At 44.9% G+C, this 24,663-nt stretch overlaps 5 protein-coding genes across 8 annotated transcripts; 3 read left to right on the top strand and 2 right to left on the bottom strand.

Annotated features, from left to right (window-relative positions):
- Positions 1-12: 12 nt before the first annotated feature.
- On the bottom strand, positions 13-5,553 carry pcmt (protein-L-isoaspartate (D-aspartate) O-methyltransferase). Of its 2 annotated transcripts, none has more exons than XM_067241623.1 (8): positions 5,423-5,553; positions 3,577-3,681; positions 3,446-3,477; positions 3,190-3,294; positions 2,921-3,041; positions 2,291-2,376; positions 1,430-1,655; positions 13-896 (listed from the first exon to the last, which is right to left on the bottom strand). In XM_067241623.1, the coding sequence occupies exons 1-7, from the start codon at positions 5,475-5,477 to the stop codon at positions 1,476-1,478; spliced, it is 684 nt and encodes a 227-aa protein (XP_067097724.1). In that variant the 5' UTR covers positions 5,478-5,553; the 3' UTR covers positions 13-896; positions 1,430-1,475. The 2 variants fall into 2 exon arrangements, with proteins under 2 accessions (XP_067097724.1, XP_067097723.1); XM_067241622.1 differs by having other exon boundaries at positions 1,486-1,655.
- A 331-nt stretch (positions 5,554-5,884) lies between these two features.
- nup43 (nucleoporin 43) lies at positions 5,885-8,250 on the top strand. The gene is made up of 8 exons (XM_067242035.1): positions 5,885-6,087; positions 6,255-6,377; positions 6,465-6,542; positions 6,661-6,823; positions 6,947-7,082; positions 7,174-7,325; positions 7,433-7,549; positions 7,738-8,250. Exons 1-8 carry the CDS (start codon positions 5,968-5,970, stop codon positions 7,965-7,967), a joined length of 1,119 nt encoding a protein of 372 aa, XP_067098136.1. The 5' UTR covers positions 5,885-5,967; the 3' UTR covers positions 7,968-8,250.
- A 220-nt stretch (positions 8,251-8,470) lies between these two features.
- On the top strand, positions 8,471-15,249 carry lats1 (large tumor suppressor kinase 1). The gene is made up of 8 exons (XM_067242366.1): positions 8,471-8,507; positions 9,075-9,567; positions 10,046-10,196; positions 10,508-11,952; positions 12,738-13,320; positions 13,478-13,660; positions 13,856-13,962; positions 14,057-15,249. The coding sequence occupies exons 2-8, from the start codon at positions 9,217-9,219 to the stop codon at positions 14,573-14,575; spliced, it is 3,339 nt and encodes a 1,112-aa protein (XP_067098467.1). The 5' UTR covers positions 8,471-8,507; positions 9,075-9,216; the 3' UTR covers positions 14,576-15,249.
- A 989-nt stretch (positions 15,250-16,238) lies between these two features.
- On the top strand, positions 16,239-20,732 carry katna1 (katanin p60 (ATPase containing) subunit A 1). 3 transcript variants are annotated; one of them, XM_067242367.1, is made up of 11 exons: positions 16,239-16,388; positions 16,955-17,114; positions 17,220-17,362; positions 17,717-17,903; positions 18,266-18,381; positions 18,478-18,583; positions 18,685-18,843; positions 19,093-19,219; positions 19,415-19,549; positions 19,689-19,815; positions 19,984-20,732. In XM_067242367.1, exons 2-11 carry the CDS (start codon positions 16,956-16,958, stop codon positions 20,180-20,182), a joined length of 1,458 nt encoding a protein of 485 aa, XP_067098468.1. In that variant the 5' UTR covers positions 16,239-16,388; position 16,955; the 3' UTR covers positions 20,183-20,732. The 3 variants fall into 3 exon arrangements, with proteins under 3 accessions (XP_067098468.1, XP_067098470.1, XP_067098469.1); XM_067242369.1 differs by having other exon boundaries at positions 16,239-16,417; XM_067242368.1 differs by lacking the exon at positions 16,239-16,388 and having other exon boundaries at positions 16,821-17,114.
- Positions 20,733-20,765: 33 nt separating this feature from the next.
- ginm1 (glycoprotein integral membrane 1) lies at positions 20,766-24,651 on the bottom strand. The gene is made up of 8 exons (XM_067242370.1): positions 24,333-24,651; positions 24,030-24,101; positions 23,776-23,875; positions 23,507-23,661; positions 23,211-23,373; positions 22,893-23,107; positions 22,640-22,803; positions 20,766-22,162 (listed from the first exon to the last, which is right to left on the bottom strand). The coding sequence occupies exons 1-8, from the start codon at positions 24,420-24,422 to the stop codon at positions 22,054-22,056; spliced, it is 1,068 nt and encodes a 355-aa protein (XP_067098471.1). The 5' UTR covers positions 24,423-24,651; the 3' UTR covers positions 20,766-22,053.
- Between the last annotated feature and the right edge of the window lie 12 nt (positions 24,652-24,663).

Here is a 24,663-nt window from a genome sequence, read left to right as displayed (position 1 = left end):
ACAGACAAGACATTCGTTTTTGCTTTGCATTGAAGTTTATTTCAGCAGAGCAGCGACTGCTGCATGTTATACCAGTCATCTCAAGGACCTGCAAAAGATGTCGTCATGGAAACCAGAGGCAGAAAGCAACACACAGAGTGGAAAGCATAGCCCTGTTTGGTGCATGTGTGTCTGTTATACATGCTCCACTCTTGTCGCAGAGCACTCAGTGGCATTCGCTCCCATGTTGTCCAACCGAACTAGCCAGTCCAGGTGGTATATCTGCTATACCAATAGTGTCATTATGTGTGGCCTATCCAACAGGATTGTGTGTTTGAGATGTGTACAGCCTGCGTGTGCCTTGGTTTAAATACTGCCAGACGGGAAGAAAAGCTTATATATATGTCAGCAGAGCAATACAGCTATCTACAGTTAGATCTTCAGACATACTCTGCAGCTAGGTGAAATATGTATCGACTCTACACTCGACTCTGCTTTATCTGGTGACAGCATCTTCATTCCGGAGCTCAGCCCTGATTCAGCTGAAATGCATTACTTTAGCAATGGTTGATTGCAACTCACTCGAGAAAATCTGGAAAAATTAAATCCTCCAGCTAATCAAAAGAATAACTCAAAATCCGAAAAGGCAGATCTGGAAAAAACAATTCCCCCCCCCCCCCCAAAAAAAAAAAAAAACACTAATAATTCTATGGTCAATCTAAAACAGTCTTTTCCCCCCAGATCTCCAGGTTTTTCCTCTGCATGATCCTCTAATCCCAAATTAGAGTTAAAGGAAAAATAATCACTGGTTGGTTTTGAGAAGAAAAAAAAATCCAATGGTTGTTGGAACCCAATGCTCCCTCCTGGTTCTCAATTAAATCTAGAACACTGACAGTCTCCCACTTCAAAGTTCATCCCTGTGTGGGGAAAAAAGGAATTATTATCAGATGTAGATAAAGAGAACAAGTTCATGTCAAACGTCCCTGACTGGCCATCAGTTGGTCAGTTAGATATCGTCAAGCAGTTATTCAACCCCAACTTTCAAGACACAAATTTGTTAGCCAAATAACAAAGTGATGATTATTGTAAGAAATAGTACAATATTCTTAGAAATATCTTAGCAACATCCCTTAAAGATACAAAATACTAAAACTAGCATGCTTTCATACCAGGGGACGTAAGTGCACAGTACCACAGCCAATGTATATTATCAAACATGTCATCAAAGCCAAACACTATCTATTCAGCTACAGTTAAAATCCCCAAAGAATCCCACTCCACACTCGTTAAACCACGCAGTTTTAATGCGGCATGTTTGATTTCTAGACTTGAAGCGGGGTAAGAAAACGTGCAGCCAGTTGCCATGGTTTGGAAGAAGCAAATAATGAAAACAAGCAGCAAAACCCGAGCCGTTGTGATTCATTGTCTGCTCCAGGCCACACCATATCACCTTTGCCACTGTGTGAAGGACAGAGAAGGGAGGAGGGAGAAGGAAGTCACTTCCACCTGGACCACTGCTTGTCTTTGTCCGTTAAAGGCACGTAAATCACCCCCATCAGAGGCTTCATCTTGGTGCTTCCGTCCTCCAGCTTGTCGTACTGCTCCAGCATCTGGTTCCCCCCCGCTGGGCCCACGGGCAAGATGAGCCGCCCGCCCGGCTTCAGCTGGTCCAGGAGCTGAACATGAAAGAGTAGGGGTGGGGGGGGAGTCGATTCGCATTTGAATTGCGATTCAGTCTTCTAACGATTCATATCGATTCACAAATTTCATATTTTTTTTATAACAATGAGTTAACTAAACTGCAAGAAGAACAATAGAACCCTGCCTATCACAGCCAAATAGAAACAAGTAACACTAAACAGCAAACTGGAATCAAATTCAAGCATATATTTAATCAAAATTTGATAAAAAAAAACTATTTTTAATCAAATCATGACCCCAAGAATTGATTCGAATCGTGAGGTACCAAAAGATTCCCACCCATACGAAAGACACCAGACAGAGGAAGTCAAACCAAGTCGGACTTCAGAATTAGAACAATGCTTAGACACTCCCAGCACATCAGACAACGTCAAATAACATGTGTTGTTCCATCAAAAACCTTTTTAACCTTGAATTTTTTGTTTACACCAAATTACGTGAGGGGCTATTTGAGTGTTCAACAGGACCATAAAAGAGTGCAGGTATGCATGTGTCCTTTCACAACGACATTCCTTCCCAATGAGCGTGACAGATCGGGACGACGTGACTCTGTATCACGGCACCATAATCATGCTTTTGTGACCATCATTCTGCCTGGTGGGAGACTCACTGCTTGGGGCACGTTGGGTGCAGCCGCGCCGACGTGGATGGCATCGTACGGCGCTTCCTCTTCCAGGCCCATCCTCCCATCTCCCACTGAAACACAAACAGGCAGCAGCTGTCACCCACGCTGCCATACCCCACGCCGTCCCCTGCCGCCCTGCAGGGGCGCTGAGTCAGGGAACCGGGGCACACGGTGGAGCTTCGAGGAGCCAGGCCTCTGACTCTCATGCTGCCTGACTGCAGGGCCTCTGACTCTCATGCTGCCTGACTGACTGCAGGGCCTCTGACTCTCATGCTGCCTGACTGCAGGGCCTCTGACTCTCATGCTGCCTGACTGCAGGGCCTCTGACTCTCATGCTGCCTGACTGCAGGGCCTCTGACTCTCATGCTGCCTGACTGCAGGGCCTCTGACTCTCATGCTGCCTGACTGCAGGGCCTCTGACTCTCATGCTGCCTGACTGACTGCAGGGCCTCTCTGGACCAGGACGCCTGCGGAGTCCTGGTTTGAGAGTGTCGACAAATTGTTTTGGTTCATCCCGCTTGCGGTGCACATCTGTGTGTTAACTGATTAGAAGTGAATTATTTTTATAGTGTAATCAATGCAAGTAGAATTATAGTGGCGTTCTTTGGAGCTTACCTATTAGCTTCACTCTGCCCGATGTTATCAAGCTAGCGTCGTCTTTCTTCACATTGTTTACAGATTCGTCTACCAGTTCCTTGATGTGATCAATTCCTATCACCTTTCCTTTGGGTCCAACCTGTGGAGCAATCAAATTCAGGGGTAAAAAAAACTAAACAACGACAACAACAAAACTGTCTCTAGAAAGTGACTCCCTAGGAAAATCAGTAGTTTAGAAGTTCCTCTGAGGATAAATGTAATTTGTTTACCCGTCATGTGTAGCTCACCATTCGTGCAAAGCACGCAGAAAGGATCCCACTCCCAGATCCCACGTCCAGGGCCTTGGCGCCCTCATGCAGCTGGTCATGCAGCAGCTCCAACGCATAGGCATGCTGGGGAGAAACAGATTCACCATACAACCGCATATACACCTGGCAACATCACACTTGAATTCAGGCCAAATGAGGTCAAGACGAATAATCGTGAATCGTTCTGACCGACATGACGTGCAACAGTTCCTGATGTATCGTTCGTATTTCATACCATGTGTGGAGCGCTGATGGTGGCCTGATAGCCTTGACAGGGAGAGACAAACAAACACTGTCACACATGCTAACAGATGACGGTTGAAACTCCTTGCAGTGCGGCGTGCCGAGTACACACCAGGTACACACCTATCGACTGAGGAGAATCCATGTAGGGGTTACATCTGGAGTAGTGTCCTCGGTCTGTCGTCAACATGACTTCGTAAACTTTGTCCGACTTGATGATCCCATTTTCTGAGGACACACACAAGACGCGTGTCACGTAACAGCTGATATGTTGTCGTAGACAAACACGCTCACACACACACACACACACACACACACAGCAGTGTCTTCAGAGTAATCCCTCCCCATGATATTCCACTGACAGTTGGTGGCACCAGGAGGAAGTGCCAGCGACAGCCGCGCTGATCTCATTACACACCCACCCCACCCCCCCATGTGCTGATCATTGTCAGGATACATTACACCTGCTTAGCGACAGATGCTAAAATGCAGCACCGTAGCCTACATAAGGTTCACACTGTAATGGTTCCAGAATTTTCCTTTACCAGACGCTTTTATACACAGCGATGTACAAATAGTGGGTGTAGTAAGTACAGCAGACAATCAAAGATCAGAAGTACACGGATAAAACAGTTTTTCAGAGCCGAGGAAGTCTGTACTTCACTGCATTTTACTTTGTGTTACATTATTCTGAAAATGGCACAATACAATGTGAAGGATTTTAAGTCCTGAATAACTTGTTTGCAGTTGTTTGCCATTAACAGTGTGAAGAGGGAAGTATGTGGAGTTAGCCTGACACAACCCACAAGAAAGATAGGAATTAGCATGCATCCTAAATTTGACCTGTTTAAAGCCGGCTTAGTCTAACTTGGGGTTTGTCGTTGTAGTATTTGGGTCAGGTGAAGGGGGGATGGTGTTGCAAAAAAATTCAGTTAGATGTAGGCTACTCAACTATACTAGATTAAATATTAATTTAAAACGACAATCATGCCTCATTATTCAAAATCCACTGCTCTTAACTTCATATCTGTTCAAGCCTCAAGATAAAGTGACCAAAACCCGTGGATACACATCAGAAAGGGAAGGGGGGGGGCATTTACTGACCCGCCACCTTTGCTGCAATGCTGTACTGGACAGATATAGACCTACATATGAAGTATGGTGGAGGCGCAGAGATGCTGGCCATATTGTGCACTTAGAAAACAAGCTCACTGCTTAGCCATGCAGATATGGGTAATTCGTGAACCATCTTCTGCAGTGTTAACTTACCTGGCAGCATGCAATCCACTTACGGGTAATTATAATAACGCAGCCCTTTCGGCTAAAACTTGTGTGCAAAATGTGTGCAAGTCATGACACGATCCTATTTTACTACAACAACGCATGGCAGACCCGCCCCTTCTACCAGGCAACTGGCTACGTTAGATAGCTGTTGCATTCAAGAGTTTAAACGCCAAAGTTTAAAATCCAAACTTTTGGATTATAGCCATTTACTTTAAAAGCATCTATTTTTTGGGCATACTTATTCTATGGAAGATATACACTTTAGCACGTTTAGATCAGCAACTCTTGCTTTCTGTGGTGGCTAGCTCTAGCTAACGTTAGCTAGAGCTAACGGGTTGGCCACCAAAATGACGCACACAAAACATGGGACAGCCAGGACAGCTTTCCTCTACACTAGCACTGGGCTTAATGCACGCCCAGTACATTTAGTGATATTCCTAGTTAGCTTCCATAATAGCGATTCTGCAACTGAACAAGGCAATAGAATCTGTGTTCAAGTTGCTTTACCGACGTCGCCTGACGACGGCGCCGTTGCGTTAGCCTAGCTAGCTAACCAGCTATCAAATGTATCGGCAATGTTACTCAGCTATCTAGCAACTGTTGGCAGTTAACATTAATTCCTCGTTCACGTTGCATTTGTACACACATTTCTGACGCGATAACCTTTCAAAATTACTAAACTTACTGCGGAGGTTGTTGACAAGCTCTGCGTGGCTGGCACCTCCAGATTTCCAGGCCATTGTTAAACACAGTCTGCGGAGCAGATAGACAGCAGCTGTCAGTGCTGCGCCTGCGCCCACAGTCTTGCCCACAAAACTGACAACCTCCAGGACGGGAGGAGATACGTCACGAGACATAGCTTTTCCTCCACAACCTGCGGATTAGCCTTCTTATTTATTGTCCAGTTAAATGATTTGACATAGGATATATAGAATGTTGCTTTATAATTACATCTGAAATTCAGGTTGATCTCTCAGCTTTGATTCCACGGGTGTGCATCTGTCTTGACCAGCAGAATTAGCGATCACAGCCTCACTAATCCACGAGGCGGAGCCCGAGAGCTAAAGCTGATTAGACTCTCGTCAGAGATTTGCAAACGGTTTGTTCTCGTTTCGTTATTGAAATTGACTTCATTCGGCCACCATACCTGGGCTGGCGGGACTCAGGAAAATGCCCATATGCCACTGTGTTGTACATTGAGTGGGATTTTTTCTAAATATACTTTAGAACATGGAAGGCACAAACGCAAAATACGTGTCACAGAAAATCAGTAAAACGAGATGGAGACCGGTCTCATCTTCTTCTTTACAACAACCGGAAATCTTTGCCACTGGCTCTTGGGACAACGAGGTAGGCTTGCTAGCTAACTACTAGCTAAGCTATAGCTATCTAGCTGTCAAGAGTCAGTTACGAATCATCAGGATTGCGTTTAGTTGTATTGTAGTATTTGTTCATTAAAGTTGTGTACAGTACGTAATACAATATACGATTACGAGTTATTTGTATTATTCACTTAGGTCAACAAAGTTTCCATTTGGTCCATCGGAGAGAATGGTGTCAGTGGTATGGAAGATGAATTCGAGGGAGACCCACAGTTGATTAGTGAACTAAAGCATGATGGAGATGTTCTAGATCTTCAAGTAAGTAAGGTTATGTTATTCTACTTAATTCAGTACATGGCCAGTAATTATACGATGTGGTTACATGGATGTTCTGTGTTCGTTAAGTTTCTGGATCAAGACAAAATAGTTACAGCATCGTCGTCAGGTGCGGTGACCATATACCGTCATCATCATACGAACCAGGTATGAATTTGACCAACAAATGCAGGACCCCAAACCGCCACTTACAAGTCACATTGTTCCTCGAATTATCCCTTACAATTGTTAAACTGTTTTCGTGTTACTCTTGTCTTCATTACAGACATTATCTGTGTCTCACCAATGGGGAAGAGCTCACCATTATCCATGTGACAATGCCCCATGCACTGGGGTTGTTTGTAACAGTCCTGAGATTGTTACCGTTGGTGAAGATGGCAGAATAGTTATCTTCAGAGCTGACCAGGAGGAGGTGATACGCACCATAGGTGTGTAAGGGAACTAGAGTCCTCTTTTGATGTATAACATCAAGGTTGCTGATGTATAACTTAAAGTTATGTACAAAATCCTAACTTTTTTTTATTTTTTTTATTTTTTTATTTTTATATCAGAAAATGCTGATAGCAGTACCATTCATGCTGTAACGTTTCTGAGGACAACTGAGATCCTTACCGTGAACTCAATTGGTCAGCTCAAGCTTTGGGACCTCAGGCAGCAAGCCAATGAACCGTCACAGATTCTTTCTCTGTAAGATGTTCACATTCAAATAAAAAAAAAATGTTTTAAGTTCCACAACCTGCCGTGAAAAGTAACCGTCTGCCTTTCTTTTGCATTTTAGAACTGGAGATAGAGTCCCGTTGCATTGTGTGGACAGACACCCCAACCAACAACATATTGTGGCCACTGGGGGGCAGGATGGAATGCTCTGCATCTGGGATGTGAGACAAGGCAACATGCCATTTTCTCTCATGGATGCACACTCTGCTGAAAGTAAGGGCTTATACAGTGAATAATAAAGTATAAGTATTCCAGTATTCAGTTCTCGCTACGAGAGCAGTCTTTGATATGGTTTTAAAGTCTGTTCTGTGTTTTCGCAGTGTGGGAAGTCCATTTTCACCCCTCCAACCCAGATCATCTCTTCTCGTGTTCTGAGGATGGTTCGCTGTGGCACTGGGAAACATCCACAAACTTGGACACTACGTCGTTCTTACAAAGCAAGTACACACATTACATGAAGTGATCATACAGCTGAGGTCTGTCGCGTTTACTAATACAAAAGGAGGATTTGGTCCGATTTCTTTTAAGTTAGTTGGGTCACATCAGTGACACACCAGTCATAATAAACTAAATTGTCTTGCGTCACATATTATATTAATAAATTGTAATACTTGTTGTGTACCAGGTGGACGGAACACAAGTGTGATTTCCCGGAGTGCTGGTGCCCTGGTTGGAGAGAACCAGTCTCTCGTCAACGCCTGGCTCACTGGAGACTCTAGTAAAGGCCGCCTGGAGACGACAAATATGCTTCCCAGCCAGACTCTTTCTGTGAACAGTCTAGACATACTGGGTCAGTGCCTGGTCTGTGGGACTGATGGGGAGGCTGTGTATGTCAACAGACAAGTCCCAGTTTAAAAGCACGGGGTCTTTGTTGTTGTAGAAAGAATGTGCTGTGTGTAGTTGCAATGTGTATCCTGACCTTTTATGTGATGTTGTCCCCATGATGGTAAATATCTGTAGTTTCTTGTTGTAGTTTCTGTTTATTGAAAGAATAATCATCATCTTATATAACATTAATACTGAGATGATACTCTGTTTGGGGTGTTGATTGTTTGCTCCATATGCAGAGGACTCGAGTGGGGAAAATTACATTATTTTGTAACTCTTGTTTTGAAATAAAAGGCATCTGTGAAAACGTTTTAAAGCTTTGACTAAGTGTTGAACCATGTTTATCTGCAGCCAGTTGTTTAAAGATGCATAAAAAGAAGTGACCATGAATTAGCATTTATACATTTCAAAGTAATTTACCAGAACAGCTATGGAGCTAATCAAGTTAGTACCCAGGAGGTCAGGCAGGTTCATACTTCTAACGCAAAGGATGATGGGAAGAGGAAAAACAAGCCACACACATCCGGGCAACTTGACAGTCAGACATTGAGGAATATCTCGCGAAAGGTTAGACATTAGCTGTTACGTTGACTTTTACACTCATACATAAAATAATTGACAATAAGTTTATCGAGCTTTATTTTATTATTTTACATTTGGCTTTTAATTTGATCGTAAGTACCACGCAATCGCGGGTAAATTGATCGCCTGGAACAGCTAACCTGTTGTTTGCTAGCTAGCTAGCTTAGCTAGTGCTAAAGCTGCTTTTCTACAGTACAGGCCGTGGAGCTATTAGCAACTAGGCTACTAACAACAGCAGGACTGTACTTAACTAAACGCGGAGCTTTGTAGCATTACTCTTCTGCAAACCTTACTGAATTCATTTAATAATTCACAACCACTTGCTATAGATACTAAAAATCCGCTCGTTCAGACTTGCTACGTTGGGTAGCTTGATAGCTCTGTAGTTAGCGATAACGAAGTGCTTCATTCAGAAATGAATCAAGCGCCATTCCTTTTTATGTATAATTTGGTTATGTAGAATATTTCATTTCATCGTCAATATTGTGAAGGCAGATTAATTCATACAGTGTTCATTTACACCCCTGACAGTGTGTGTCTTGTCTTAAGCAGGTGCCTAGATGTTAGTCAACAGCATGCAGATCGGAATTCACTGAAATCTGGAAACTAAACTCGGCACCCGATACCCTCGCAGTGCGAAAGTACTGCGTGTCATCCCATTCACTGCTGTGGCTGTCAACATACATGCTCTTACATGAAGAGAGGGGAGAAACCCGAAGGATACAGACAGATGAGACCCAAGACCTTCCCTGCCAGCAACTACACTGGTAACAGCCACCAGATGTTGCAGGAAATCCGCGAGAGTCTCCGTAACTTGTCCAGACCATCTGACGCCCCTAAGGTGGATATGGGTGCTGGAAAGGTACTGCCTGAAGACCCGAGGCAGCAGGGGCGCAGTAGTAACCCTAGAAACCCCTACCACAAGGCCTTGCAGGAGATACGGAAGTCTCTCATGCCCTTTGCCAATGAGCCCAGTTCCACTGGCAAAACAGCCGAGGTGAACAGACAGATGCTGTTGGAGCTGCTCTCTGCTGGGTTTGAGGAGGTAAGGAACAATGTTAACGGTTACCGGTCTTGTTCTGTCGTGCTTGAGCTCCCAAGATATTCATATACTTATTTAATAAGTCTGTTTATTCTGAAGGAGTCCGACATTTGAACCTTTGCTGTCCCGTGCGTTTTTTGTGTGTGCATAAGTATTTGAAAAATGAAAACTATGCAGAGTGGAATTACCAGCTTTAACAAGTCAGTTTAACGAGCTGAACATTTTGAGTGCCAGTCATGTGTAGGTAGTTAAGCAAATTATCCTTTGATTTAAAAGTAGCTATGCCATTGTTTTATAGGAAGAAGAAAAAAACGTGACTATGTTAATGTTTTGCATTTGCTAAATCACATGAAAGAACTTCATGTATTAAACCACCTGTAACTAACATGTTTGTGTAAACAGTTATTTTAGTTTACATCGTGTTGATAATGATAACATGATTTGATCATGTTTTAATTTATTTTCAAACATTTATTTTCAGGAATTGGTGATTCGTGCTCTGAAACAGACCAACAACCGCAGCACAGAGGCAGCCATCGAGTACATCAGTAAGATGAGCTACCAGGACCCAGTGAGGGAGCAGATGGTGTCTACAGCCGCACGCCCAGTCGCTGCAAGCATGAAAGGCCCTGGTAGGCATCTGTCCCCTGGGACCAACTGTTGGCTTTCATCCTCCTCTCCCTGGCTTGTTCCTGGACACTTTCTATTGTGGCAGGATTTAAGAGTTATGGCGTTTCTTGCTGAAAAGCCAATGTATTCTCACGAAGGAAACAAGACACTGTGAAACAGATTGTATGTAGGAGAAGGGAATCTTTGCCAGTTCAGTACCATAACACGGTCTATTTATTTATGGTTTAATACCTGTGTAGCAGTTGACATATCGTCAGTGGACATAAATCATTTTCGATTCTGATCTCAAACACAGTATTTCTTCCTATTGCAGGTGCATCTCACATTCAGCAGCCTGTGTTGAGGAGACAGAGTTGGAAGGGTTCAAAGGAATCACTGGTTACCCAAAGACACGGGCCCATGATGGTGGAAGGGATCATGTACCGTTCAGATAGCCCTGGACCCCAGAGTGACGTTTCCGGGCGTCCGCCCGCAGCCTTCCCTCAGGGGCACCCTGGAAACAACCAGCGGGTCAACCCTCCACTCCCGCCTCAGGTTCGCAGTGTCACGCCTCCCCCGAATAGGGGTGCAACTCCTCCCCCACCCTCCTGGGACAGCAATCCCTCAAACAAGCGCTTCTCTGGCAACATGGACTACCTGGTCCCCCGGATCTCTCCGGTCCCCCAAGGAGCCTGGCCGGATGGCTACTCAGCCCCAGCTCCCCAGAACCAGAGAGGGATCAGTCCTGTGCCCATGGGCCGACAGCCCATCATCATGCAGAACTCTGGGGGGAGCAAGTTCAACTTCCCCCCGAGCTGGCCTCAGAATGGCTCCAGTCAACCAGACTACATGGGGCATCAGAACGTGACCATGAGTGGGAACAGCAGGCAGCCTCCGCCCCCATACCCAGTCAACCAGAGCAGCCGACAGAGTCCCACAGCTCAGCAGATGCAGGCTGGAGGCCCTGCTTCCTCCCCGAGCTACGTCAATGGTGGCAACCTCCCTCAGTCTATGATGGTGCCCAATCGGAATAGTCATAACCTGGACATGTACAACATGGGTCCTCTTCAGTCCTGGTCTCAGGCAGCACCCCAGCCCCAGTCCTCCCCGGGCAGCAGCAACCAGGACATATCTCCATCCTGGCAGAGCAACGCGCCAGTCCGCTCCAACTCCTTCAACAGCCACCGTCAGACCCACCCAGCCGGCTCCCAGCCCTCCGCTACCACCGTCACCGCCATCACCCAGGCCCCCATCCTGCAGCCCGTCAAGAGCATGCGTGTGCAGAAGCCCGAGCTGCACACAGCTGTGGCTCCCACATACCCTCCCCGGATGCAACAGCCCCAGCCTCCCCCCCCTACCAGCACCTACCAGGAGCCACCAGCACCCTTACCAGAGGTCCCCAGCTACCAGGGCCCTCCGCCCCCCTACCCCAAACACCTCCTCCAGCAGCCTGGTGGCGCCTGCCCCGCCTACGAGGGCGGGGCCAAGCAGAGCTCCGGCAGAGAGGAGGCGGAGGAAGACGAGGGCTGCAGCAGCGGCGACAAGACCGACGTTCCGGAGAGTTCCGCGGGTTCTGCCGAGAGGGAGAAGAAACAGATCACGACATCTCCGGTGCCTGTGCGCCGGAACAAGAAAGACGAGGAACGCCGAGAGCCCAACGTTCCTCTGTATTCTCCCCAGGCCTTCAAGTTCTTCATGGAGCAGCACGTGGAGAACATCTTGAAGAACCACCAGCAGAGGATACGTAGGAAGAAGCAGCTGGAGAGTGAGATGCAGAGGGTGAGTTTGCACCAACACCTTGCAGAGTCCTTACAAGTGGGTGGGCTAATGGGTTTAGGACATGTTGATGTTTCTAAATCCATGTTTCCAAGATATGTTTAGCCTACATTGGGTGGGGGGGGAAAAGCTTAGCTGTTTCTGATGACTACATCTTCGGATGTTAATTTTACAAACCGTGATCCCAATGTTGTCTTTTAGTTAGCTCCCTTGACTTTCACGTTCCATCTGTTCTTTTTTCCGTTTCTCCTTTGTCAGCTTTAGTGTGTTGTGTCTTATAGCCTGTCTACTTCCTGATCTCTACGTTCTCTTTTTCTCTTCTCTTCTATCGTTCCGTTTCCCTCCTTGCTGTCACTAACAGCTGATGTAAAAGGTAAAAGTGTCTTCTATGCCGTGACCTGAGTAGTCTACACACAAGTGACACAAGTAAGCTTCTCTAAAAAGATAGGTTGTTTTAGACATGAAGCCCAAGTCTGATGGCATGGACATGCCTGTAGCAACCTTTAGGGAAACGCATGCCTTTCTACTCCCAGGCACTTGTTAAGGAGTATTCCTTGAACCCTCTGTCCATTAAATGTATTTTTATGCATGTTGCTCTTAACGTATTGTTTGCTTCTTCTGGTAACTCGTTCGTAATTGGTGACTTACGTGGGCTTTCTGACTAAACGGAATGCATTGCTCTCTAGTCATGCGTCTTGTTTTGGTTTGGTTTAGGTTGTCTTTACTGTTCTCTGTGAAGCACTGTGTCGGTATGTGATCGTTTTTGGTTCTCCTCGTGCCCCTTCCAGGTGGGTCTATCAGGAGACGCCCAGGAGCAGATGCGCATGATGCTGTGCCAGAAGGAGTCCAACTACATCCGTCTGAAACGGGCCAAAATAGACAAGTCCATGTTCAAGCGGATCAAGCCACTGGGCATCGGAGCCTTCGGGGAGGTGTGTCTGGCCCGGAAGGAGGACACGGGGGCTCTCTACGCCATGAAGACACTCCGCAAGAAGGACGTCCTTCTGAGGAACCAGGTGGCTCACGTGAAGGCCGAGAGGGACATCCTGGCGGAGGCGGACAACGAGTGGGTAGTGCGCCTCTACTACTCCTTCCAGGACAAGGACAACCTGTACTTCGTCATGGACTTCATTCCCGGAGGAGACATGATGAGCCTTCTTATCAGGCTGGGCATCTTCCGAGAGGAACTGGCCCAGTTTTACATCGCTGAGCTCACCTGCGCTGTGGAGAGTGTCCACAAGATGGGCTTCATCCACAGAGACATCAAGCCCGACAACATCCTCATAGATCGGGACGGCCACATTAAGCTCACTGACTTTGGCCTATGCACTGGCTTCCGCTGGACACACGACTCCAAGTACTACCAGAGTGGTAAGTAGGGACCTTAAACAGGATGGTGTATTCATAACTCAATTCTTCTCGGGTTATTTAGCTATTTCCAGTCAGGGATGTGTCAGAATCGCTCCTATACTGAACAGTTTCCCCTTCAGAGGAGTTTTATCTAACCCGTGTTGTGACCCGTCTCCAGGGGACCATGTTAGACAGGACAGCATGGACTTCAGTAAGGAGTGGGAAGACTCGCCCAACTGTCGCTGTGGAGACAGGCTCAAGCCCCTGGAGAGGAGGAAGGCGAGGCAGCACCAGCGCTGCCTGGCCCACTCCCTGGTGGGCACGCCCAACTACATCGCTCCTGAGGTGCTGCTCCGGACAGGTACGCGTACGGACGGTGTCGCCACGGGAACCGATTCTGGGGGAGGGGGGGGGGGGGTTACGCTGGTTGGATCTCAAGTTCAAGTACAGTCGGGGGATTTAAAGATGTCAGTGGATCGCTAGATCAACGAACGTTTTGATATTGCTTCTCAATGTGCTGGTTTTACATCGCTAACATGTACACTCGTTCCCCCAGGATACACCCAGCTCTGTGATTGGTGGAGTGTCGGTGTCATTTTATATGAAATGGTCGTCGGCCAGCCTCCCTTCCTAGCAACCACGCCTCTGGAAACCCAACTCAAGGTGAATTATTGTTTATGGAACGTCATGGAGTACAGGTATTCACTGTACAACTGATTCTATTAACTGTACCCTTATGTTTACCACTTGTTTCCAGGTGATAAACTGGCAGACTTCGCTTCACATCCCCCCTCAGTCAAAGCTGAGCCCAGAGGCTTCGGACCTGATAGTTAAACTGTGCCGCGGCCACGAGGATCGCCTGGGTAGGAACGGAGCGGACGAGATCAAGGCTCAGCCTTTCTTCAAGGCCGTCGACTTCTCCAACGACCTCCGGCAGCAGCCGGCGCCCTACATCCCCACCATCGCACACTGCACCGACACCTCCAACTTCGACCCCGTGGACCCAGACAAGCTGTGGAGTAGCGACAATGACAGCGACGGTAACCATAACGACACGCTCAACGGGTGGTTCCGGAACGGCAAGCACCCGGAGCACGCCTTCTACGAATTCACCTTCCGACGCTTCTTTGATGACAACGGGCACCCGTACAGCTGCCCCAAGCCCATCGAGTACGAGAACTATGATGGGGATGAGGCGGAGAGCGGCGGTCAGGAGGAGAGCGGCCCAGAGGAGGACAGGCGGGGGGCTCCAGGGAGGGATCTGGTGTACGTGTAGCGCCCTGTCAGGACATCCTAGTCCTGCTGGTACAGAATGGGTCTGGGAGTAGGTCTTTGTTTTGTCAGAAGGCATGTTTGGAGGTACACTAATTGAGCTACAGTGACTGACAGTAAATGTTGGGTTGTGTTAAGGGGATTATTCCATATGGTGTGACTTTACAGAGAAAATATGAGTTCCCCAGTTAGGAATGACACAGCACGACATCTGTGGTATACTGCACTACAGATTTGGTCACGGTCTCCAAGGGTAAATACATCGTGTCGTCGACATATAGAGCCTCAAGACCAGATAGGCAACTGAAATGGGACATGCCTGAAGGTATGAAAGTAAATTCATTTTTGTGTACATGGAGTGTACAGGGTACGCCAGCGTGATGTATGCTGTCTGCATGGACATACAGTTTTGAAAGCAGAACATATCAGGGTGCTCTTTGAAGAATTACAAACTCTGTTTAAGCCTTAATTTATTTAAGAAATTGTTAACTGGTGACTAGTGGGAGGATAAGATTTATTTCTGTTGAAGCTTTTATCTGTAATTGTCTTAATTTATATTTTAATAGGTATATTGCAATGGGGATCTAGTAATATCTCTCTTCTAGAATTTGCTGGTATAAATAACTCTTGAATTATTCATTGCTGTGCCTTTGATCTTCTGCTCACTTTCACCAAATATTTTGGGGTGGGAGGGAGGAGGGAGGGGGGATAATCAGACTGGCATTTTAAATGACACTAGACATAGTTGATTGGATTTGTGTTTTGTGTATTTTTCTAATTTATACCTAAAATGTATTTATAAAGTGTTGCATACATTTGATGTAAATATGTCTTGATCCTTCTGTTGTTTAGTGTTCATTAGGGCAGGACCTCTATTCTTTGCTCTGGTTAAGGATGGTCGTTCCATGTTGTTTTGTCTTTTCCTTTGCCACCTGAAAGTACACTAATACTGTATTCAATGCTGTGAGATGGAAGTGTGAGGGACAGCTGGCTCTTTTTTGTGTAGTGACACTTCTCATTTACATTTAATGGCAACTGTGCCTTTCACTTCTATTCAGTCTCAACCAAAGCACTAGGCTACGCTGTGAATGATCTTTCTGACAGTGACCCAGCTGCCCTGTTCATGAAGGAGTGACACTGTATTGGAAAAAACTGGATTTATATAGCACACGATTTATTTTTTGTTGTTGCTCACAGCTAATTTTAAGTGGTTTTCCCTTTTTTTGTGTTTTGAAACGATTTGAATGTAGTAATGGATATGATCACTGACATTCCTGCACTGGTTTCATTGTAATCATGTAAAGTTGGCATGATTTGATGATTTTTGTGCAAATGTACACTGGGGTGGGGTGCGGGGGGGGGGGGGGGGTGGTGATGAATAAAGAATGTAAGCACAATGTAAGTACTCGTAAGGACTCCATTTCATTGTGTTTCATTGTCCATACCCAATGTTGTGAGTGTTCTAACAAATTACTTTGCTACTAAGTTACCTGAAGTCACTGTCAATGTCTGGACGTGACACTAAAATATATTTGACGTAAGCGATTTACTAGCAGCTTGTGTTAAAAGAAAGATAGGATATACTACACTAAGTCCACTCTGGAATACATAATGGCTTTAACAGAGAAATCAGGATATGACGTTTATCGCATTTGAGTTCTAGAAAATGAGGCGGGTGTAATCGTCTCTGGGTTTGGTATGAAACAACTAAAGTAACTAAAAAAGTGCATTAGCTGCGAACCCCAGAAATTATAATTATAACAGTCATCGCTGACACCGCTTACCCGATCTCGAATCCATATTTCTCCAAGGTTTATGTAAGTATCAACTTGAAAGTGTACAACAGGTGGGTTTGTGTTGGCTAATGATGTTAGCTCTACTAGCAAATCTAGCAAGCTAAGGCTATCCAGCTATATACGTTTGAAAACAAGTTTGCCGGCGACGTGATCACTGATATAGTTCAACCAGTAAATAATATAGTTTCTAACGTTCATGTTCAATCATATAATTATAGTGTTGCTTCAGTGTCAAGTGAGTGATTTATTAACTACCTAGCTCACCAGCTAATTTCGTAAATTGTCTGGCTAGTTGTAGATCGTTTGCCCTATTCAGCCAGCTTGTGGTTTTGGTTTGTTTTGTGCAGCAGGTGAGTAAAATCTATATCTACGTTTTTACAACTATTGTTCAACTTCAGGCTCCACCCATTTGCGGTATCAGATGAGTTTAAACGAATAGACCCTTTGTCAATTCCACCGCACTCCACCCTGGTCTTGTTTAGGTTGTCGCATTAACCTGGCAGTAATGTGAGAAAAAAAAATAGAATTTAGGAATACGTTTTTCTAGATTGTTCTTGCTATTGATATTAACATTTTTCATCCACCAGAATGAGTCTGCATGAAATAACTGAGAATGTGAAGCTTGCCCGTGAGTACGCCTTGCTGGGGAACTACAACTCAGCTAGTGTTTGTTATCAAGGAGTACTGGAACAGATAAAGTACGTGTTCAGTGTTCGGGACAGCAGCTTTCAACAGAGATGGCAACAGGTAGGAGATTTATAAACTAACTTGGATTGCCACGTAGGTTTCAGTGACTAGAACTATTCAGGAAATGAATTTATTTAGGAGACTCTTGCATCTTGTTTTTAACAGGTATGGCAAGAGATAAATGAAGAAAATAAACATGTTCAAGAAATAATGAGGACACTAGAGAGCTTTCAACTAGACACGGCTCCATCCAAACCAAGCACTGTTAGTCATGACGGTGACATATGGCCAGTGCCAGTAGAGCGGAGGTATGAACAGTATAGTTTACCCTGTCTGTCTGTTCTCTTCTACTGGAGATTCACAAGGTCAATCATCTGTAAATGTGTATTCTTATTTGAACTGAAGGAGATCGTGCACATCTGAGATTCTGTGAACTTTATGTGGGTGCGCAGAAGTGCATGTGGGAAGAGAATAAGCTGTTTGTTCTCAAAAAGTAACTCAATAATGCCCTCACATGAGGAAGATTAGTGTTACAGTGCCCTGGGTTGGCTTTATTTGTGGGGGAAAAAAATAAAGTTTTTGTCAAATAATTCCCTGTCAAACTGAAAATGTCAGGAAAAATATCTCCGGCCTATGACATTTCATCTCTTCTCATCATAAAGAGCTTCTCCGTGCCCAGTCCGGAGGCCTCAGATGCCGTACAAAGACGGCAAACCGCACAACAACCGCCTGAGTGTTGGTGTGCGGGCTCAGAGGCAGTCGCCGCGTGGGCCCAATGGGGACAAGGGCAAACCACAGAAGGCCAAGGAGAAGAAAGAGATCACAGGCAAACCAAAAGGAGACAACAAGGTCATTGCTCTGCTAGCTAAATGACATTGGACGAGCCTTTGTCGCTGCCTCCCCTTATTCATTCAAAACTCATTCTACAACACATTAGGTTTTGAATTCACATTTAATATCATAAGTAGATGTTTGTGCTATGATCGTTGCTACTGCACCGGTAAGTCCTGTATTTGACTTTGGAAGGTATTTTTCCACGTCTGTTTGCACTGTTGATCACACACCAGCCATTGCATGTCTGTTTACCTTTAGCCTTCCCCAGGTTGTTCATCTGGTTTCTAGCTGGTACTAAACCTGTACGATACTGTTTGTTACCGCTACACTAATCCTCCTGGAGGACAAGCAAATAATCCAGTGGACTTGCTTTGCAGAATAAAGCTGATGTTGCAGACAAAGAAGTGAAGAAGTTTGATGGGACAGGAAATGACAAAGACCTGGTTGAGGCCCTGGAAAGAGACATCATATCCCAAAATCCTAGTGTCAAATGGTCTGCGACATTCGTAAACTTCCGGAACAATGTTCTCTCAAGAACATACTGTGTGTGTGTGTGTGTAAACTAATCTTAATTATTGTTTTGTGTTAGGGATGATATTGCAGACTTGGAAGAAGCAAAGAAACTTCTGAAAGAGGCTGTTGTACTTCCAATGTGGATGCCAGAGTTTTTCAAAGGAATAAGACGGCCGTGGAAGGTACCTGTGTTTAGTCTGCATTTTATAACCGCTTCCTCTTTCGTTGTTATGAGTGTGTTGTTCTAGAAGGGCATGAAGTTTGACCCAAATATACTTTGTAGGGTGTGTTGATGGTGGGTCCACCAGGCACAGGGAAGACCCTGCTTGCCAAAGCTGTTGCCACAGAATGCAGAACCACATTCTTCAATGTCTCCTCATCCACACTCACTTCCAAGTACAGAGGGGAGTCTGAAAAACTGGTCCGCCTACTATTTGAAATGGTAAGACTCTTCTGTGGCTAGTTCTTGTATGCCGTAAGCAGGGTTTCCCACAGAGAATTTGTTAGTTAAGGTGGTAGGGTGGGGTTTGCCGTCAGACCGGGGGGGAGGGTGGGGGGTAGTTTGGGGGGGGTAGACTAATGCCTTAACTGAAAAGTGCTAACCCTGCCGTAAGTAATGAAAAGTAACTTGTCAGAACTGCCTCATTACTTGAAGGATGGATTGCTACTCTAATAAGTTTGTTTGGTCCAGGCACGGTTCTATGCCCCCACCACCATCTTCATCGACGAGATCGACTCCATGTGCAGCCGCAGGGGCACTTCAGAGGAGCACGAGGCCAGCCGGCGAGTGAAGGCAGAGCTGCTTGTCCAGATGGATGGTAACAAACTAAAAATAACACCTTCTGTTCTTGCTTTTCACTTCCATCACATCAGGTTAACAGTACATCACCGTCTCACCATTCTGTCTTCAACCACATAGATATGAGAAAACATTATTACAAGTTATTATTATATTTATTTTTTGTTGCTGTGATATGATACTGCCAAGTGAGGGTGTGAACTCTGCTGCTTAGGTGTCGGCGGTGCGTCAGAGAACGACGACCCCTCTAAGATGGTGATGGTCCTGGCGGCCACCAACTTTCCCTGGGACATCGACGAGGCGCTGAGGAGACGACTGGAGAAGAGGATCTATATCCCCCTGCCCTCAGGTCCACAGACCCCCTGAGCTCTCGCACCCCAGACTAATGCTACCTCACCGACATTTAGCATGTTGCTCCTTCATTAGAGCTATGTCTGTGTGTGTGTGTGTGTGTGTGTGTGTGTGTTTGTGTGTGTGTGTGTATGCAGCCAAGGGCCGAGTGGAGCTGCTGGCTATTAACCTGAAGGAGCTGGAACTGGCTAACAATGTGGACATGGATAAGATAGGAGAGAAGATGGAGGGCTACTCAGGGGCCGACATCACCAACGTCTGCAGGTCAGTTCCTTTCAGTCTGTCTCCTCGCCACGGCCTGGTGTCCCGCTACAGGAGGAAGGGAAATCATATGAAGGGTTGGATTTCAAAACGGAGCTCTGAAGTTGATGAATAATGTCTGTTGTTATCCACTCTCCTGAGTGTTGACCCAGCCTCTCGTCACACCTGCAGGGACGCGTCTCTGATGGCCATGAGGAGGAGGATCGAGGGTCTGACACCGGAGGAGATCCGGAACATTTCACGAGATGAGATGCACATGCCGACCACCATGGAGGACTTTGAGTCTTCCCTGAAGAAAGTGTCCAAGTCTGTGTCCGCTGCTGACCTTGAGAAGTATGAGAAGTGGATTGAAGAGTTTGGCTCCTGTTGAGCCTGGGTTGTCTCATGTGCGCTCAGTGGCCGGACCGACTAGCTCTGACAACAATCAAGTCAACACTGGTGTCTTACCCATACCATGTTAATGGATATGTTGGGTGATGTGAAATGCCTCTAGTTAAGGGAGGCAACCAAGTGCACTCAAAAAACATCTCCTGGCCTTATTTCTACTCCTTCTGGCCTGTGTCAAGTACATTCCAATGGATTCCCTAGTTCACATACATGAGTAGAGCTTGAGAATGGGTTCTGTTGATGGGAGGCCGTGACATAGTAAGAACCAGTCATTTACTCTGCAATTCTATCGAACCCTTTTGCCACCAAAGTCCCTTTCACTTTTATAGATTGTGTTATGCTTTTGGATGAGTTTGTGTCAGTTACACTACGTAATGCGTGCGTGTGTGTGTACTTGAATTAAATGAAGTGTGGATTCCTTTCCACTTTTTTTGTAGAGGTGAATTTGTACATAATCATGAAAGACTAACAATATCTGGCTGAGAAAGCTTTGAATAAAATCTATTAAAATAAAGATTTTAGTTTATTCACAATACCCGTTTTCTATTAAAAAAAAAAACATCCAATGCGCTATAAACATTTTATTTATTGAGCTGGATTTAGGAATTAAATGTACAGTTTGCCTTCAGTGAGAGATCGTGTACACAAGCCATGCTTCAGAACGGCATCCACAAGACCGAGATTGTGAGGAATCGTTGAAACATTTCCTTTGATTACATTGATTTCATAGTTCTACTTTTTCCAGTTACCCAACTATAACAGGAAGTGACCAGTTTAGGTCATCATGCAAACTGTGTTTGCTACCTGGACATACACTGAGGATTCTAATGATACATAAACATGTGTACCCCATTCAAAGTCATGCGTAGGTCATCGTGAAGTCTTGCCTGGGAAATGACATGTATGTTGCTCATGCCAAGCCTTCTTTGAGGCAAACTAGCCAGTGCACCTTAACAGCCATTTAGACTGGAAAGACTGACATCAAAAGAAAAGTCAACAGTTGCATAAAGCTTTTTTTTTGGGGGGGGGGGGATACAAATGTGCATCCCATTTCACTAAATAACATTTCAAATAACACATGGTAACAATCTCCATACACCTATTTTAACTTAAAACATACACACACACACAAACAGGCATTTAAAGCAATACAGGCCAATTCAGGTTGGACAAAGTTTAAGAATATATGTGATGTGCAAGTTTCAGGAAGTTGTGTTCCATGCCCATACTGTACATTCCATGTCTCACTATACAAAACTCTGGAACATTTCCTCCCCTGTGTCTTTACAACAAAGTTCATGCCAAGAAACTAAGCAACACAAAATAAGTGCTTTCTCATATGAATTGAAATTGGCCCATTTTAACTGTGCAGCCAATTTGAATTCAGGCAAAATGCAAGAACATTCAACTCAATTCTGACATTTTACAATAAACACATTTCATAGCTGAATATCCATTAGTTAATATTGAACATCTTTTAGTGCAAGCGTAATGACAACAGAAAAGTTACAATTTAACCTAATGCTAAGATGTTCTCTTATGATTAAAGATTGCTTGCAGTCAGAGATATCTCAGCAATCAGAATGAAATAAACAGTCCAAAAGCAATAGATTAGTATGACACATCATAAATTGTTACTGAGGCACTGTGAGGTAACACAATCATAATATGAACAGTAACAGCATACAGTAGGTCCGTGTTCTTCAGCAGTAACCTTTCAGATTAACGTTGCCAAAAGACAGATGATTTATGGGGAAACGTAAAGTGAATTAATGTGTGGAAGTGCTACAAAGTTGGAGGAGATTGTGTTTTCTCTGACAAAATAATGCCTCCGTAATGTTTCCTCCTGATCAATCAGGGTTTCTTTTCCCCCTCCGCTTCAGCCTGGACTTCGATGTTCTCTAGCAGGGTGTGTTTCTCATCGTCTGGCATCAAAGTGGCAGGATTCAAGTGGAATCTACCCCTGGGAGAAAAACAGGAATTGGTCAATATAGGTCTTGACTCAAAGCACTTTTTTTGGGGGAACAAAATATTATATATAAAAAAAATAATACAAAAACAATGGGTAAAACAGGTGCAGGAGGAGGGAAGAAACGTGGGAAGCTTACACGAGGCCCTCCTCTAAACTAAACAACATTTATAATAATCAATAAGTACTAAAGCAAACTAATACATAGAAAATGAATGATACAATAGGGATAATCAAGTAATTAAGTAAATCGAATGGTTTGGATTAACAATAAATAATAAAGTAAAGTATTACATAAAAATAATAATAATGCAATAAGGATACACATAACTAATGCTTTGAGTTAACAATAACACTTTCTAGAAGGCATGACAGTATAAGGGAGCTGAATAAGACTAAAATCCCAATGGTTGGATTGCATCAGCCACTAAAAAGCACGAGAGCGACTCTGGGAGGTATTCTGTGACGTACTTGTGTTCACATGTCGGGAAGAGCATATCCAGGATCTTGACGATGACTGCGGACCCGACGACACCGATCACCACCACCCACATGACCAGGAAGAAGAGAGGCAGGGACTCGGACCAGAAGTGTCTCAGCCGCTCCCTAACCTGCTCCACCCACCTGCACATGGCCTGCGAGGAAGGAGGACGTCAATAACACGCATTTGTACAAACGAAAGAAGGACGTAGGCACAATGGCTTTTTGCTTGGGGATTTCTTACGCTGTAGGAGGACATGGATTCCTTGATGGGTTTCTCGGTGATCTGTTGATCAGCCTGGTGTCCCAGATCCTCTTCTCCGTCCTCATACAGCAGGTCTGGGTCCATGCGCAGGGGAGTCTCTGGAAGCTTCCCCGGGGCAGCTATCTCCTCCTGCGTGGTCTCGGCCTGCTTCATGGGATAGTGACTGGTGGTCTGGAAGACCAACTGACCCTCAGCTGGGAGAATGGAACACAGCATTGTTTAGAAACTGACTTGGGGGGTGGGGGGCGGAGTTTGATTCAAATGTTAAAGCAACGCTGTTGTTTATTGGACGTTTACCGTCTTTGTTGGGATTGGTTGGATCTGTGATGACCACATCGTTCTCTCTCGGGATCCTAAAGATCTCACTGTGTCCAATTGGGTAGGTGTTGGTGTACTGAGCAAGTTTCTGGAAATTTGGGCTCATCAGTATCTTCACCTCACACATGTCTGGCTGTTGGACCTAAACGGCAAAGAAGAAGTAAAATGATCAAATACAAATTAATTTAAGGGTAACAGAGATACAAAACGATTTTTCCAAACTGTCAGCACATAGTGCAGTGATAAGTAATGGCACGTTCGAAAGCCTAGCTCACCTTTCTTCCTTCCATCTCGATGACCTCACTGAACACCTGCAGAGCCACCACTTCCTCAGAATCACTCCACAAGCGGTTCTGGCTCACCATCACCCGGGTGACAGTAGAGACTAAATCACCTGATTCAAATTCACTGGTTCCATTTGTGGTATCCACTGCAATAACAAGGAGAACAGGATGTTGAATGTTTCATTAAACAGTGTGCTTTTGTAGTCAGGGAACGCAACGTCGTTTAAAACTATACAAGACAATACATCTCCCCAACTCACAGAGCAGTGCCTGGCAGTTCATACGCGTCACTCCGGACAACTCCACTGGTATGTCATTAATGAGTATCTGTTCTTCATCCACTGAAATATTCAGATTGATCTAAAAATGTGGATTGAGGTTTAGAAATACATAGGTTGGCCACGGCTGCTTGTCGTGAGGTACAATATCGATATAATTCCTATAAATAATATATTATTAGCAGGATCTGGATGAAATCTATTACACTCAGACCGCAGTGCTGGCTTAAACTTACCTGCAAATTGTTTGACTCCTGCACTTGAGTGTCATCTAGGGTTCCTGTCGTCACATTGATTAGAATGTTTTCCTTGAATGACAAAATAGAATGAAATGTTTCAATTACATACTCGTTAGCATTTACATAAGTTAGGCCAGCTAGCTATGCAATGTGTTGTGTTGATGTTGTTGACGTAACGTTACTCGTCGATTCAGTGTAATGTTGCTAGCCTAAGCTAGCAAGCAAAACAGATACCTCGTAGCTATCATTGCCGGTAAAGTGAGATGAACTAGCGAACACAGGCGAAATAATTACAATTACCGTGTTCAACTGTCGAGGAGCTGAATCAACGAATATTACCAAAATACATAATAAAAAGATAGCACAATTTGATGTTCGTGTTATCGCCATCTTGTTGGCTGGATGGCTGTCTTCGGTGCGCTTTCGGTGATCTTCTAGCTAGCCTTGAAAAAAAGGATCTTTGATTTTGTATGCCCGGGTCCTCACACGGTGCGACGTTCGAAATAATTATGTCGATTACTCAGCTAAAACTCACTAAAACTAGTCGTTCGTTAAAGGTACACACTTTAAAACTGTCGGCGATTTCTTTCTATCGTGTTTTAGGAACGAGAGGGATAATACTGGTGTTCCA

The sequence above is a fragment of the Osmerus mordax genome, chromosome 8 (assembly GCF_038355195.1).
Source record: "Osmerus mordax isolate fOsmMor3 chromosome 8, fOsmMor3.pri, whole genome shotgun sequence".
NCBI lineage: Eukaryota > Metazoa > Chordata > Actinopteri > Osmeriformes > Osmeridae > Osmerus > Osmerus mordax.
Note: the sequence above shows the minus strand (reverse complement) of the source record. Positions and strands in the feature narration are given on the sequence as shown.

Excerpts from the sequence above, each read along its gene's own strand:
- lats1 (XM_067242366.1), top strand. The coding sequence starts at position 9,217 with ATGAAGAGAGGGGAGAAACCCGAAGGATACAGACAGATGAGACCCAAG. Across the intron at positions 13,661-13,855 it reads TGAGGTGCTGCTCCGGACAG|GATACACCCAGCTCTGTGAT; the intron begins GTACGCGTACGG and ends TCGTTCCCCCAG. Across the intron at positions 13,963-14,056 it reads CTCTGGAAACCCAACTCAAG|GTGATAAACTGGCAGACTTC; the intron begins GTGAATTATTGT and ends ACTTGTTTCCAG.
- pcmt (XM_067241622.1), bottom strand. The coding sequence starts at position 5,477 with ATGGCCTGGAAATCTGGAGGTGCCAGCCACGCAGAGCTTGTCAACAAC. Across the intron at positions 2,377-2,920 it reads GGGCAGAGTGAAGCTAATAG|TGGGAGATGGGAGGATGGGC; the intron begins GTAAGCTCCAAA and ends TTTGTGTTTCAG. Across the intron at positions 1,656-2,290 it reads CACCCAACGTGCCCCAAGCA|CTCCTGGACCAGCTGAAGCC; the intron begins GTGAGTCTCCCA and ends TTTCATGTTCAG.
- ginm1 (XM_067242370.1), bottom strand. The coding sequence starts at position 24,422 with ATGGCGATAACACGAACATCAAATTGTGCTATCTTTTTATTATGTATT. Across the intron at positions 23,374-23,506 it reads TCGAGATGGAAGGAAGAAAG|GTCCAACAGCCAGACATGTG; the intron begins GTGAGCTAGGCT and ends TTTGCCGTTTAG. Across the intron at positions 22,163-22,639 it reads TTCCCGACATGTGAACACAA|GGGTAGATTCCACTTGAATC; the intron begins GTACGTCACAGA and ends TTTTTCTCCCAG.
- nup43 (XM_067242035.1), top strand. The coding sequence starts at position 5,968 with ATGGAAGGCACAAACGCAAAATACGTGTCACAGAAAATCAGTAAAACG. Across the intron at positions 7,083-7,173 it reads CCGTCACAGATTCTTTCTCT|AACTGGAGATAGAGTCCCGT; the intron begins GTAAGATGTTCA and ends TTTGCATTTTAG. Across the intron at positions 7,550-7,737 it reads CACTACGTCGTTCTTACAAA|GTGGACGGAACACAAGTGTG; the intron begins GCAAGTACACAC and ends GTTGTGTACCAG.
- katna1 (XM_067242367.1), top strand. The coding sequence starts at position 16,956 with ATGAGTCTGCATGAAATAACTGAGAATGTGAAGCTTGCCCGTGAGTAC. Across the intron at positions 18,844-19,092 it reads TCCGCCTACTATTTGAAATG|GCACGGTTCTATGCCCCCAC; the intron begins GTAAGACTCTTC and ends TGTTTGGTCCAG. Across the intron at positions 19,220-19,414 it reads GCTGCTTGTCCAGATGGATG|GTGTCGGCGGTGCGTCAGAG; the intron begins GTAACAAACTAA and ends TCTGCTGCTTAG.